This window comes from Dipodomys ordii, unplaced genomic scaffold (assembly GCF_000151885.1).
Source record: "Dipodomys ordii isolate 6190 unplaced genomic scaffold, Dord_2.0 Scaffold85, whole genome shotgun sequence".
Classification (NCBI taxonomy): domain Eukaryota; kingdom Metazoa; phylum Chordata; class Mammalia; order Rodentia; family Heteromyidae; genus Dipodomys; species Dipodomys ordii.
The window spans coordinates 8,706,685-8,722,610 of NW_012267301.1; the positions used below are offsets into that span (position 1 = coordinate 8,706,685).

General features: G+C 40.0%; 1 protein-coding gene across 1 annotated transcript in view; it reads right to left on the reverse strand.

The window, feature by feature from the left end:
* Kctd16 (potassium channel tetramerization domain containing 16) overlaps positions 1-8,868 on the reverse strand; it is a 279,069-nt gene extending 270,201 nt beyond the window's left edge. Inside the window, exon 1 of the mRNA XM_013025539.1 lies at positions 8,026-8,868. Within this exon, the coding sequence (XP_012880993.1) occupies positions 8,026-8,857 (832 nt within the window). The 5' untranslated portion in view covers positions 8,858-8,868. The remainder of the gene's footprint in view (positions 1-8,025) is intronic.
* Positions 8,869-15,926: the final 7,058 nt, after the last annotated feature.

Genomic DNA, 15,926 nt, shown 5'->3' on the forward strand with positions numbered 1-15,926 from the left:
ATCCCAAATCCAGGTTCTTAACTACCATGCCAAGTTGCCTATAGCACTAAATTTTTTTTTCAGCATTTGTGGGAATGGAAGAGAGAATAAATAGAATCCTTCAGCAGTAAGAAAATTAAGTAGGCAAATCTCACAACACCTTCTGTATTCTAGTAGAGCTCTTTCTCTACTGGGGACATTTTTATCAATGTTGGAGCAATTTTCTGAATTCTGAATCCCTCTTGGGCTCTTCCTTAGACACTGGCCTCACCCAGCCTCAATTTGCTCCTGCTTGGAGGAACAAACTAAAGGGAGACCAAAAGAGCCTTGACTGCTGGTAAGTGTTTTTCTCAGCTCCCTGGAGCTGAAAAAGGGTAGAGCACCTTACAGAAAGAATTCTAATTTGTATGTAAAATCCATAGCACTCAGTGAAAGTTGGGAAACACCACTGTTATTATCTAATGTATCAATCACTCCATCATTGATCTCTAGTTCTTCTTTGCTCACATTTGTGTACTTATTGGGGGCTTGAGCTCAGAGACTGGGTGCTGTCCCTGAGCTCCTTTGCTTCAAAGCTAGCACTCTACCATTTGAGCCACAGCTCCACTTCTGGCTTTTTGGTAGTTTCTTGGAGTTAAGAGTCTCTGGGACTTTCCTGCCTGGGCTGGCTCTGAATTGCTATCCTCAGGTCTCAGCATTCTGAGTAGCTAGGATTACAGGCATGAGCCACTAGTGCCCACCTCTCAGTTCTTCTTTTAAGAGATAATATAATGATATATCCAAGAGAGGTGCATTTATGAGAGCAACGGAATATTGCAGTAGGCACTGTGCACTCTTTTGGATTGGTATTCTTTTTGGAGAAATATTTACAGTATGAGTGTTAGGTATTATACCAACTATTTGAACATAGCAGTTCATAATAGAGTTCCTGTAAATATATGAGCAAATCAAATATTATTTTTTAACTATGTAGAGGAAATTATGGTCTCATAAAGCAAAGCTAAGAAATACTTTATTGATACAATAGACTTGGAAAATTATCCCAGAAAATGTAAACTTTAGTTGGATTCAAGTGAATTTAGTCAAAGTAAGTAGAAGAGATCCAAGCAGAGGGAACTAATATAAAATAATGGAGAAGCAAGTGTGTAACAGCACTCAGGAACTGAGTGGCAGCAGTAGGAGTTACAGAGGGAAGCAAATTGCATTCCATAAAGGGAAGGGACACCTGTTAGGGAGACATCTTAACTATAAAGAGCCATTGGAAGGAGGGAAGATCTTTAGGTGGAGGATGGTCACAGTATGACTCCTATGTTAGAAACCTTATCATGTTTGCCACAGGGAAAATAGACCCAAAGAAGACAATAGAGAACATGGAGTGGAAAGGAAAATTTGTATTTCTTGGGAGCAGTGTAGAAAAGAAGCAGGACTGTGGCTTGTGCAGCATCAGTGAGGGTAGAGAGATATGGATAGACATGAGTGAGATGGAAAAGAAGAATGGATAGGACTTGTCATAGATTAGAGAAAGTAACTGTGGAGAAAGAAATATCAGGAGCCAAGCGCTGGTGGCTCATGTCTGTAATCCTAGCTACCCAGGAGGCTGATATCTGAGGACTGCAGTTCAAAACCAGCCTGGGCAGGAAAGTCTGTGAGACTCTTATATCCAATTACCCACCAAAGACCCAGAAGTAGAGTTGTGGCTCAAGTGGTGGAGCACTAGCTTTGAGCAAAATAAGCTTAGTGACAGTGTCCAGGCCCTGAGTTCAAGTGCTAGGGCCAGCACAAATAAACCAACAAGAGAGAAGTTTGGGAAACAGAGATGGTGAATTCAATGGAGTTTTGACCTAGTTGAGGGAATCCAATTTAAATGTAAAAGTTGGAATAGGCAGAAGGTAAACTTTTCACCTCAAATGATCCCTGTTCAAACTCTAAAAGAATGAGTACACATCTTGGCAGGTTCACTCTATCCCCACTGGCAGCCCAGTACAATGATGAGAATAAATATGGAAATGTAGATAGTTATTGAATGACTGGGAGGAAAAGTAGGGAACTCTTATCCTGCTTTTTTTTATAAGAATCAAATGGGACAATGAAGAGAATTGGCCCTAATTGCTATTTATTTAATGATGATTATAAAAAGAAAGATGCTTTTACCTTGCCTCTAGTTACGCAAATTAAAAATGTACTTACCACCAGTGAAGAGGTCTTCACAGAAATACTAAATCTGAATCTGATCTATAGCCCACACCGAGCAAATTTATTGGGAATATGTGTTAATGACATCCCAGACCCTGTAGGGGTGGAACACTGAAACCCAGGAGGTAAGATAGTGTCAAACAAGCAGTTTCTCTCTCTTTTTTAAATTTTCTTTGTTCCTAGAGCTGAGGACAGAACTCAGGGCTGTGCACTTACCAGGCAAGTGCTCTGCCACTGAGCTAAATCCCCAACCCTAAGCCGGTGTCTCAAAACAGATTGTATAGAGGGGAAACTTCAGTCCATTTTACTACTTTACTGCATACAATGTAATACTTTTAAATAAGAAGATAATAAAGAAGCATAGCAACCAAATATAATGGATGTACTTTGTTTGAATCTTGATTCAAACATATTTTAGGAAAATGTTATGAGAAAATCAGGGACTTTTTAACACTCTCTAGATACTGGATATAGTAAAGAATTATTATTATTATTATCATTATCATCATCATCATCGCTAAGGTTTTTTGAGACAGAATCTTACTAAGTAGTCAAGACTGACCTTAAACTCATGATCCTCCTGCTTCAGCCTCCCAAGTGCTACTATAGCAGGTGTGGCTACAATACTCAAGTTAATAATAAAGAATGATTGTAGCCAGGTATGCTGTCTCAAGCCTGTAAGCCTAGCCACTTGAGAGTCAGGGATTGGTGAATTAAGGTTTAAAGCCAGCCTGGGGAAAAAAAGTTTACAAGCCTACATCTGGACCGATGGCTGGGAACTGTGAAGTGCTTTTTATCCTAACTTATGGGAAAACACAGTGGCTGGGAAATGTACTGAGTGTGCATCATCTTAGTGATTTGGGAAGCACATATAGGGGGATTTCAATCCAGGCCAGACTAGGCATAAATCAAGAGCCTATCTTGACTATATCTAACCCATAAGGGTCTGTTGGTATGTGTTAAGGGATAGTGTACCTGCTTAGCAAGCATAAAGCTGAGAGTTCAAATTGCAATGCTGTCAAAAGGAAAAAGAAGGACATTTTAAGGGATTGTTTAATATACCTATGTAGTAGAGTACTCGTCTAACATGTGCAAGTCATTGGGTTTGGTCCACAGCAAAATAGTAAAACAGAATTGTTAATGGATAAGAGTATTATATATTTTCAATACATTATATTTTACAGAGGTGAACAGCAGTTTTTGTAGATGAATTAAATGATTTATATATTGCCCCCCCCCAAACAACCCAGTGCAAACAGGAGAAAAAAACAGAAGTATGGATAAAACCAGATTGTCTTGTGATGATAACTATAATAATTGATGATGGATTATATTGAAGTCTGGACTCCAGTTTCTAGATTTGTTAGTATTTGAAAGTTTTCCATGGCAGAAATATTTTAAGTGACTTTCAAAGGTATGCAGAATTTAAGGAAAGTTATAGCAAAGATCAGAGAAAAATAGCCACAGTGTGTAATTATACAGTTTGTCTATTGATTTCAGGAGGCTGCTACCTCTGCCCTGGGCCTTCCTGTACTCCCAAATGGTCATTCTCTTCCTTATCCTTGTTTGGAGAGGTTTGGAAGGGTTTACTTGGGAACATGGTGGCATGCTTTCAGCTATTTCACTTCTAAAGTTCTTTGAGAAGATCTAAATCTCATCAGGCTATCAGGAGCCTTCCATCCTTTCCCCACAATCATATATATGTTTGAGCCTATCAGGACAGTTGGAAGAATCTTAGAGACCTTCTCCCTCCCCTTTCTCTCTCATCTTAACACTGCTCTTGCTACAATATTCATTCAATGACACCCTGGATCCAGGAAGAACCCATGTTAATTTCCTCCCACAAGGACTTGAACTCAGGTAACAGATCTTAGATGATCTGGCAGTAAAAACATTATAATTAAATATTTTACTAACACATTTACATGTTGTTATGTTTAGTCAAATTCTCAATGCACAGGCTTTTAAAGAAATAGCAAAATTTCCCTTATTATTCCTGTATTGTTGCTACATAATAATATCTACCTGAACATTGGGTCTAAATTGACTTCACAATGAAACCTTATATTTAATTGTACTTAAAAATTATAAATTAATAAGCTTCGATTCTTAATAGCACTCCATATACTGTGAAAGGCTGCCTGGCCCACAGTCATTTCAAGTGCTCTTAGGCACAAATACCTCTGCCTTGAAAGCATTTTGAGTGCAATGACAGAGCAGAAGTCTTCCTGACAAGTTCTGATTATGGCTTAGAGGGAAAGAATTGGAGAGCAGGAGTTACTCCAACAGAACAAAAAGCCTAAATTAAGAGGACAGGGAAAGTTTGGGAAAGTGGTATTAAAGTGCTGGAAGGGACTCAACTTCACATACCTCATAGTTGGGCTGCATCTCACATCTCTAGGGGCAGTAAAAATGGATGTTATTGTAGCTATCTTTCAAACAACCAGAAGAAGAAAGCTACCGTCATTTGGGGACAGATGCACATTCACTTGTTTTCTCTAAGAAAGCCGGATCTTTAATTGAAGCTTTTATGGTCAGTCTTGGGAAAATTATTCATACTGGACATAACCCTATATTTCTTCCCAATACCAGATCAAACACCTGAATTCTAAATGGGAAATGATTTCCTAATCTACTTTTTGCCAACACCTTATCTTAAGCATAAGATCTAAAGACATATGTTGTGTATGTCAAGACATGCAGGGACTTTGGTAGCTGTAACTTTGTAAATTTAAGAAAAAAAATAAAAATGAAAAAAGCACCTATGAAAAGCACGTACAGGAAAGATGACAAAACAATATCCATTTCTATAAGTCACAGGCCTCATAATATGTGTTTTGAACTAGTTATTACATGAATTGATGTTTCTACTTATGAGGGACTTACTAGATGCAAATACCTTTGAATTAGGATGTTTTCCATTATTAATCCAAGGTAACTCACTCATGACTAAGCTTAAGCACCATGCATAATTCTCCTCAAAGGAGAACAATCTTTCCACTCCCTTGGGCTTTGGGAAATGCTCTAGAAATAGAGGATCCATTTGCTTCCATGCACCTGTGATTTTCTTGCCAAGTGATTCAGCGATCATTGAGCATCTGGTTCAAAAACAGGACTTGTCTTTTCTGAATTACTTAATTCTCACTTTATTTAGAGGTGAAGCAAGAGGAGCTGTCTGATGTTTATACTATTACCTTCTTCCTGAAGAAAAAGGAGGTATTATTTAGCCACTTTGATGGGAAATGTGAAAAGTTATCTTCTTCTTATTTTTAAAGAAAAACAAAGACATCTCTAAATATTTTGTGAGGCAACTGTAACAGGGTTTTCTTTCTTATGTTCCTATAATATTCATATTCACCTATAGCATTTTACATGTCATTTCTTATGTGTAAGTGATGCAGATAAGCAAAGTTCTTACTCTTAAACACATGAAGACAGGTGTAGACTTTTTCATTGTTCATAGGTCTCCATGAACGAAACATTCACTTATGTTTAACTCATGTTGGTGCATAATTCCAATTCTACAAGAAAATTAATGAGGTAAGAGTCTAAGCCAGGTGCCAATGGTTCACGCCTGTAATCTAGCTACTCAGGAGGCTGGGGTCTGAGGATTGCGGTTCAAAGCCAGCTCAAGCAGGAAAGTCTGTGAGACTCTTATCTCCCATAAACCACTAGAAAACCGGAAGTGGCACTGTAGCTCAAATGGTGGAGTGCTAGCCTTGAGCTGAAGAGCTCAGGGACAGTGGCCAGGCCCAGAGTTCAAGCTCCATGACCAACAACAACAACAACAAAATGCAAACTACTATGTACAGTTCAGTAATTTCTTGTCCTTTTTTTTAAACTATGATGTACATTCAGACAAAGTGACTTTGCACTATTCCTAAGTTTTCCTAAGTTTTAAGTCTGATTTCTAAGAATTAATTGCTTGAATCTAAGAAGGGTGTGTGTGTGTGTGTGTGTGTGTGTGTGTGTGTGTGTGTGTGTGTGTGTGTGTGTATTTTCCCACCCCAGCTCAGGAGGAAGTCAAGTTCTTCAGCGAAAAACACCATTGCATGCAGTCAACTCCCTGTTTTAGAGCACCTCCCATGGTTTTAGCCCATTAACCCAAGCATAACAGCTTGATGAATTAATGCTTATATAGGCACAGTTGGCAGCTTCTAATTAAATAATTATAGCTAAGCAGCTGCATGGAGGCTGTTATGTACCCTGGAAAGCCAGATGTCAGTTTTATTGGTCCTAAGACAGAGGAAGAGTTAACACTTAGTTCTAGATATTTTGCACAAAATGAGAAACAAAAAAAACTGAGAAACAAAAAAATTCATAACTTACATTTACCTAACTCTAAGATGCATTTTCCTCAAAAGTTGAGAAGGTATTTGTTCTACAGAATTGCAAATAGTTGCATTTCCTTTATAGAAGGTGGAAAAGCCACAGTCCTATCTCTGGCCTCATGGGAAATTTGCCAGATGGAAGAAAGTAGTATCTGGTGACTAAACTCTGGTCAACAGGAAGATATAGATTATAAAGGCTGCAAATAGGGTCATGGGCCAAGTAATATTTGTTATCAAACACTAGTATGCTCCTAAACTGATTTAATTTTTCTCCACAGGCTATCTTGTTTATATAACCCATGTGTTCCCACTTGTACAAACCAAATAATGTGATAGCCCAGTTCACAGTAACTCTGCTTCCCACTGTTCCTTCTACCAAGATTTTTAGCACCATCTCCAAATGAACTATACAACTGTAGGCTAAAACCAGTCCAAGAAATTCAGTATACTGTTATGCTTAAAAAAAAAGGTTGATATTTTAATCCTGAATTTGAAATTTTGTATTAATGTAAAAAGACAGGATATTGAATGCTAGCCATGTAAAATGATTCCTACTGGATTTTATTACCACCAAATACTGGCCCTGTTCAAAATCAGCAGTTAAACAGCAAATAGTACAGGCTGATTTACTGCTGCTCTTCCTTCAGAGATCACTGACTAAAGTTCCAAGTTTAAAATAATGGGTTTACAAAGAAGAGCAAGGTAGTATACAACCTAACTCTTCATTTAAGCAGATCCCCACTTAAAAGACAGTAGTAAGATCCTTTCATTTCCCCCACTCTGTTTTCCTTTTATGTCAGTAATTCTACCACCCCTGCTATCTGAAGGTGTTTGGATGTGCTTGACAATTCTCAAGGAGCTAGCTCCTTTTAGAAAGATCTTTAACAAAGTTTGGCTTAATCAAGTCTGCCCTGCAATTCAAGTCTCAGTACAACATGTAAAAGAATCAAACAGCAGATCCATAAAGCTCATAGCAGTGACTTTCAGACTGGAGTGGGGGGGAGCTTCCAGCAGTCTGCACTGCCATCTAGCCAAGACCACATCATTCAGAGCAACATTTGTGTTCTGCAAGCTCCTCACGAATACAGATCGTTAGCAGCCAGCTTAATAGACCCCCAGAGTTTGGCTGAAAAGTCTAAGAGTAGTCTGTCATCCGTTCTGATTCTACCAAACTCCACAGACCAATAGCGAAGCTGTCATCATCTGCCTTGTCTTCAAAATTCAATATCTGACAAAAGACACACATGGGCATTTTCATTCCACATATTCTCTACAGCAATAACATTTGCACCTTGAGATTTCAAAAAATGCTTGACTATCCTGTGATTTCATTGGGAAAATAGATAAAAGTTGCTTCCGTAAATCACCAGAGCTGAATGATAACCTCTAGTACTCGAGCTACGATAGAAGAGTTACAGCACTCACAAACTGTATTCCTTAGATACTGACAGTGCATGCGGACCGTCCACAACTGTGAAGAGAACAGATACACACAAAAACAAATGGAATCCTTTGTACTTACGGTAGAAGACATATTCAGTGTAGCTGGACCAGATCTTGTCATCAGTATACTGGTTGACAAAAGACGCTGTCACTGATGAGTTACAGGCCACCATGTGGAATCCACACTCTGATAACATATCAAAAGCCCTTTCCAGATGCTTGAATTTGAGATAAAATCTGGAGGTGTATCTTTCTGGTGCTCTGTCAGGGTCTCTGCTTTCATTCAAAGTTTCTCCAAAGACTTCCTTTGCCAAGGAAATTCTTCCACAAACCAAAATCCGGGGAACTCTACGAAACTTGGCATCGGCTTGCCCCTCTCTTCCCAATGTGCAGGAGCCCCTGTAACCCACAGTAATAAAACCCCATTTGCGGTCAGCAGGCAGCAGGGAAGAAGGGGGACAGATCCTTGGGTCGCTCCCTTGGGAGGCATCTTCAAAGTCACTGTGGCAAAATTCATCCGGGCTTTGCTTGATTTCATCAGGGGTCAGGAGTTTGACCAGGTCTGGAAGTTGGAAGTACTCAGCTTCCCTTTTCAGTCTTCCTCTTTCTGGAAAGTGATCAGGCAGGACCACCTGCCTGTCCCTGAGATAGTCCAGAATATAACGGAACAAGAATCCATCTCTGTCAATGAAAAACCTTCCCTTGGAGTCCTTGGCTAGATCGTTAGCCATGTCTCTCTTTGGGGAAAACATTTTCCACAGGAGGGAATGAGAGATGCTTGTTAGTGTGGAATGGCGTGTGAAGTACACTTGACCCCCAACATTCAGTTCTATGACTTCAGGGAAGGAGTTTGGAATTGTGGTCCCTTGTTCTCGGGGGTAATAACGACTACAGTTTCCACTCAGAGCCATTGTCCTTTTCTTCTTCTCTTGGTCTTTAAAGGATCAGTCCAGTGGAGTCACAGCTTTATCCTTTGCATCAATTTGCAAGCGAGGGAAAAAATGATCCTTACCTGCTAAAAATGGCCTTGCCCCAGGTTTGTTTCTTTGTTTGTTAATTCCCCAATAAAGGAAAATTTAGAGGAGTCTACAGGTGAAGTGATGCTGAAAATGTAGTTTGGACCCAGGCTGGTGATAAGCTCTTACTTCACAGAATGTCATCAACTCTTCTACATCTGATCTTCCATCGGGCTCAGCAGGCAAAGGCAGGCCAAATCCCCAGGTACTCAAAGGTCCCTCTGAGGGAAAAGAGCAAAATTATTTCTCCAAACCCAGAATGAGTCAGAAAAAGAGAGACCTCTGGAAAGAGAAGAGGGAAGGAGGTGGGGGCCGGGGGGGGGAGAAGAGGGGGGGAGGAAAAGAAAGGAAAGGAGGAAGAGATTATTTTACATAAACAGCCCCGAAACTACTGATTTCTGCCATTCCTGAACTAAATTGTAGCTTCTCTTCCGACTATTTTGTGTCTCTGTATTTATCCCTGAGCATCTGTCTCCAGTCATTAGTATTAAAAACATCCCGATTCATAATTGTACATTAAAAAGAACTAGGCAAATTTCCAGCATCGAAAGGGAGATTTGTTTTCTCAGCAGGACAGGAAAAACAGTAAGTCTCAGGCTTACCTTAATGAATGGTGAAGGCCAGTTCTGGTAACCATTTGCAAAGCAATCAGAATCCAGAGCCACACAGAGTCTCGTCAAATGGGATCTTGTCAAATCCCAAACAGGTAAAGGACAGGAGTATACAGGAAAAGTGCCCCCGTGAGATTGTGCTCTTGGACCAGAATAATTCTAGATGTGCATGCATTTATATCTAAGAAGTGTATCGATGGCTGTGTGTATGCAATCACTCCCAAACCCGAGTGCCAAACAAGTCGCAAGAAAGTTAAACCGTCAAGGAGCAAAGAGGCTGGAAGAAGTAAAGCAGAGCCAAACAGTCACCCAAAAGCTTATGCAGAAAAACAACACCACCACAAAATATCCAAGCCTTGCGAAAGAATCCTTCACAGGAAGAAGAGTTGCGAGAGGTACCAGGACTTAGCAGCTTTTCAGAAAAGCCAGAGAAAGCAGAAAGACGGACAGATTCTCTGGGCTGGGGTGCCAAGTAGTCACCCCACCTGCCGGCAAGGGCAAAGGGGCCCCCATGTTCCCAGCCCGGCGGGAGCCCGGTGCGAAGCCTTGGCACTGCTGGAGATGCCGGCGGGGGGGTTGGGGCGCTGCTGCCAGGCGCGGAGCTGGGTGGTTCCACAGTTTCCCAGAGCAGTTCGGATGCTGTATGTTTCAGCAGTGCAGGGAAGAAACCATCCAGGGAAATGACTATTACATCATCTTAAAGGAATATGGCTGGGAGAAAGCGGAGGCAGCGCGAGTCACGTCCTCTTCGCTGACAGGTTGCTGGGACTGACAGGGACAGGGACGCAGAGCTCCAGAGGTGGGGACCACTTTCAGGCGCTTGCTCCCAGCTTCCGGGGTTAGGACGCCTCGCTGTGCAGCCGCATCGCATCCCTCCTTTCCTGTCCTGTCCTGTCCTGCACTGCCCTGTCCTGTCCTGGAGCCTGGAGTTTCTTTACTTTGCCCTGATCCCCAACCAATCTTCCCCTCCTCCCCCCCCCCCCCACTCCCAATGAGGGTCCACCCCAGATCTTCAAACAAGATCTTTTTACCTCCACTGCATTTCTGCTGAAGGACACATTGCTCCTAGAAGAAACCCTTCTTTTAAATCCCACTAGAAAAGACCCAATATTCAATCTACCAAGTGTGTTCACCCCCCTCCCCCCCCACACACACATCCAACTCTTTTATTATTATTATTATTAAACTCATGGTCTCAAATGGATTAAAGTCATAGCCATTCAAATGCTCTTTTTTTTATTCTTCCAAAAAATTAAAAACGTTCCACCACCTCCCCCCGCACCCACACCCCGGCAAATAAACAAATATACACAGGCAGAAATGAATGCTACTCTCTCAAAATGAATAATGAAGCATTGGCACCCACTGAAAGCTCGCAGCGTGTAAAAAGCGAATCGTAACCTTGGCTTACCTGTAAGGGATTGCTACCTGCCACCTTTTCCAGGGCTGTTTCCTTACTGAGCATCTCCGGACACCGCCTGCCCCCTCCCAGGCCACCCCTGGAGGACACTGGTGGAAGACACGCCTGCTAAGAGACATTTTACTCCTGTCCCGCAGGGCTCCCTTAAGTGCATCATTAAGAGTTTCAGGAAGGCATTTCCAGGGCAACTAATCCACTAACAAAGTGCTTCCAGTTGAGTCTGCCAGTCAATAATGGCCCAGCCGATAGCTTACTGTAAATCGGCCATTTCCCCCTTGGAAACCCTAGAGCCCCTAGGGCTCACATCCCTGATAAGAATATAGTACTTCATCAATGAATAATATGTGGAAGGAACACCCTATCCAAAACAATTGCTATTTTTAAAATTAAAAAACATAAATGTAGGGGAACATGTGGATGAGATACATTTAATGAGATACATGTGTCTATTGCCAACTCCTGGCCCCAAGAACTAACTTAAAAATATCTTCAACAGTAGGGTAAATTAATTACTTTTTTGAAATAATCTTTTATTTCAATCAGTAACCATACACATTTAAAGTATTATCTAACACTCCAAAACCTGATTATATTTGACTTTGTTTTTTTTTTTAAAGTAAGGCATTAACCTGTTCTAGTGTCAATCATTATGACTTTAATGTTGGGCTGATCAAGGAAATGTTTGTGTTGTGATGCACTTACACTGCCATCTAGTGTTATAACAATGCATTCTGTATAAGGCACCTAGCTTTTTCACTTTTTTTCCCCCCTTTTAAATAGTGATTTCAGTTTATTTTGTATGCACAGTTCACCATGACACAAAATAAGCATCTCGTTGCCCGCAGGTCAATAAAAAGATAAATCTGAATCTGTGCTAAATTATGTGTTGCTTGGGATTGCAAAGTAAGCAAATGTTTTATTTGTATGAGAGTTGGCTAGTATGCTATCACAATAGCTTTGGAGTTCAGGTATTAAAATAATTTGTGAATAATTTGGGAGGAGGTGGCTAAAGAGAATAAGAAGATCTAACCCTAAAAAAGTCCTCAGAAATAGAGCCATCCAATGTAAGATTTGCAGAAAATAAAGAATAAAGAAAATAAAGGTCACACAGGGGTAGAATAGCAGAGCAAACTAATTCAACCTAATAGAATCCAATTTTAACCATAAGTCTTCTAGACTATGCATGGATAGAAAAAAGAGAAAATAAGAAAAATCTCAATATTATCACATGAATTCTTAAACTCAACAAGTCACTGGAAAGTTTCTTATAGCATAAGTTACAAGGCTAAAAGGTATTACAAATTAAAAGAATATTCCAAAGTTGGAAAATTTAGCATTCCGAGTGTTGTTCAGTTATCTGATGATGATGATGATGATGATGATAATTATATTTACTTATTTATTTATTTTTGCCAGTCTTGAGGATTGAACTCTGGGCCTGGGCAGTCCCTGAGCTCCTCTGCTCAAGGTTAGCACTCTACCACTTGAGCAACAGTGCCACTTCCAGCTTTTTCTGTTATTAATTGGATAAAAGTCTGATGGACTTTCCTGCCGGGGCTGGCTTCAAACTGCAATCCTCAGATCTCAGCCTCTTAAGTGGCTAGGATTTCATGTGAGATCTACCAGCTCCCAGCTGGACAAGTTATTCTTGAGACAAGTACTTCTTTTTAAAATTGTTAATGCAGATTCACTGAACATATTTATATATGCATATATTATGTTTCGGTTGAATCTACCCTCCGAATTACCCTCGTTCACCCTTACAAGTTTTCCCCTCCCCCTTGCCTCCTTATTTTTCCCTAGTAGTCTTTCTACTACTTTATCTTTTTCATTCTATTTCCTCATATCGGAGAAAATATGCAATCCTTGTTTCCTATGCTTTATTTCACTTAACATTATGACTTCTAGTTCCATCCATTTCCCCACAATGACATTAATCTTCTTTTGTGGCTGAATAAAATGCCATTGTGTTTATATATCATATTTTCTTTATCATTCCTTTATTGATAGGCACCAAGGCTGAATTCCTACCTTAGCTATTGTGAACAATGCCACAATACATGTAAGTATGTTGATGTTTTTATTTTATGATGGCTTTATTTCCAGAATATATCCAGAAGTGGTAGTAAAAGTAGATCACATAGCAATTCTACTTGTAAGTTTTTGAGAAACCTCCATACTGGTTTCCAGAGCAGCTGGAGGAATTTATATTTGCACAAATAGTGTATAAGGGTTTCTTTGTTCCTACATTATCACCAACATTTTTGTTGACTTTTGCTTTCTTGATAACTATACTGACTGGGGTTGGGTTTTGTGATTTTCATTTTAAAAGTATCTGTACAATTCATTTGCCTGTTTATTGATTTAGTAGAGGGCATCTCAGTGTAAGTTTGGACTGTGTTTCCCTGATAAGTACAGACGTTGAGAATTTCTTTCATCCATCTATTGGCTATTTCCTTTGAGAACTGTCTTGTAGATCATTTGCCCATTTATTGATTGGTTTATTTGTTTTTTGTTGTTACATATTTTTGAGTTTTATATATTCTGGATATTAGTCCTCTGAAAGATGGATGACTAGTAAATAGTTTTTCCCTCTGTAGGTACACATGTTTATTGGAAAACAGATCATGGAAAACAAACACAAAGCATAGAAGTTTGCATTCTATATAAGAATAGGAAGAGATCTTTAAAAAAAAACAGGAATGGAGGGACCCAGAGCCCTTTTTGAAATGAGATTACATACACACACTCTGAGACCCACTCTGAGGATTAAAGGACAAAATGCTCAAGATACAACTAAATATTGTGATTCATGACGTAATTACCTGTACCACTTGCAACATGGTGAATGTTATATTGTTTTGTAGTAAGTATTCTTTTATTAAATAAACAGTTGATAATAAACCACTACTTTGATAAATCCCTTTGGGAATATCTACCTTTTGTGGAAGTGCTGGGGTCAAAATCAAGGCTTTGCATTTGCTAGGCAATCACTACAACTTGAGCCACACATGCAGTTCTTTTTACTTTAGATAGTTTTCAGGTAGGAACTCAAGAGAGCTTTTTTTTGTTTGTTTCTTTTTGTTGTTGTTGTTCCAGGAGCTATACTTACACCAAGATTCTACTATTTTTGCCTCTCACATAGTTTAGATGAAAGGCATGAACCACTGTTGGTTCTACTTGTTTGTTGAGATAAAATCTCACTAGCTTTTTGCCCAAGTCGACCTTGAACCACAATCCTCCAAGCTCTGTTTACCAACTAGCTGGGATTACAGGTATGTGTGCTATGCCTACTCTGGGAATATCTATCTTTTTAATCTACATACAACATTAAGATTTCAAAATGAGATCTCTGGCCTTTTGAGAGATAAGGGTCTGAGATCAGCATGAAGCCTAACCATGTTGGGATCTATACACCTCAAGTTACCTCCCCTGATGTATAATATTCTCCGTTCCTTTAGCCTCAGGGACACAAACAAATGAAAAGTGAGCGTTAGAAAGTTAAAAAGCTTGAAGGAAACACAGCAATACACTGTCCTGAGTGATTTCAATAGTGCTAGAGTAAGCGAGTGTGTCTCAGGGAGGTTGTCAGGAAGCCCTGCTGCTTGGAGCCTTAACGGGAGGCAGGAAGCCAAGTGGAGGCCATAAGTGTATTCCTGTCCTTCCTGTCAGCAGATAACACTGCTGGTGTTATTGTTCTCTTCTGGCAGCTATCCTCTGAAACGCTGTAGGATGACACATGCAGCCCAAAGGCTGAACAACAGACAGCAACAGATTCCTGTGAAGCTAAGCACAAGTTCTTTGTCATATTCCAGCATATAGCAATTAAGACCTAGGTTAGGGAAATTATGAAGGAAAAAAAGTGAGTGCATACATCCTAGTCTGTGTTTCCTGCTTCATCCATTCAGACACACCCTAGAGTTGAATATTAAAGGTGATAGTCTCAAAATGACCGTTTCAATTTTAGAAGACTGAAATCCCACATCTCATACCTAATGCCCTTAAAATTCTTCTCCAGAGGAGCAGAGAGAGCTTCCATGCTGACTGGCTTTGCTCTCAGGGAGGGAGTTGACCTCATAAACGTACCCATGCCAAGATACTGTGTGCTTGTTGTGTTATGTGCTCCTGTATTATTACCTTGTCATCCTAATAGCTGCTGTTCACAAAGGCCAACCATCTAATCCTCACCACAGTCATTAGCCCTCCTTTAGCCTTGCCAGTTGGGGACCCCTGTATAACTTGGGCAGGTAACTCTGTATCTTCCATCAAGGATATGATGTCATTAAGAAGTCCTGCCTCCCAGGTGTGCTGGGCATATTAAACATTATAGTATATGTAAGTATCTTCAGGTTCATCCTGTGGCTCTTCGTGGATGTTTAATGAATGCCATCAGTATTCATAACATGATAAAAAGTAGTTGCATTTGTTGTTGTGCAACCTCATTAGAAACACAAAGAAAATACAAAGGATGCTCAGACTGAAGCAAGTTGTGCTTTTGAGATCTTTGCTCTCCCCAATATGGAATTTCAAGGAAATGGAAATGGGTTTGTTAACATTAGAAGAGTTCTGGGGTGGTATCTCAATGTTGTTTTGATTTGCATTTCTTTTATGGCTGGAGGTTGAGCATTTCTTTAAATATTGGCCATCGTTCTTTCCTCTTCAGAGAAGTTTCTTTTTAAGTCTTTAGCTCACTTATTTATTGAGATACCACCTCACCTCAGTTAGAATGGCTATAATCAAGAACTCTAATAACAACAGATGCTGGAGGGGATGTGGACAGAAGAGAACTTTACTGTATTGTTGGTGGGAGTGTAAACTTGTTCAACCATTTTGGAAAGGAGTATAGAGGTTCCTCAAAAGACTCCACATAGAGCTCCCCTATGACCCAGCAATCCCACTTTTGGGCATTTACCCAAATGATCACAAACAAGAC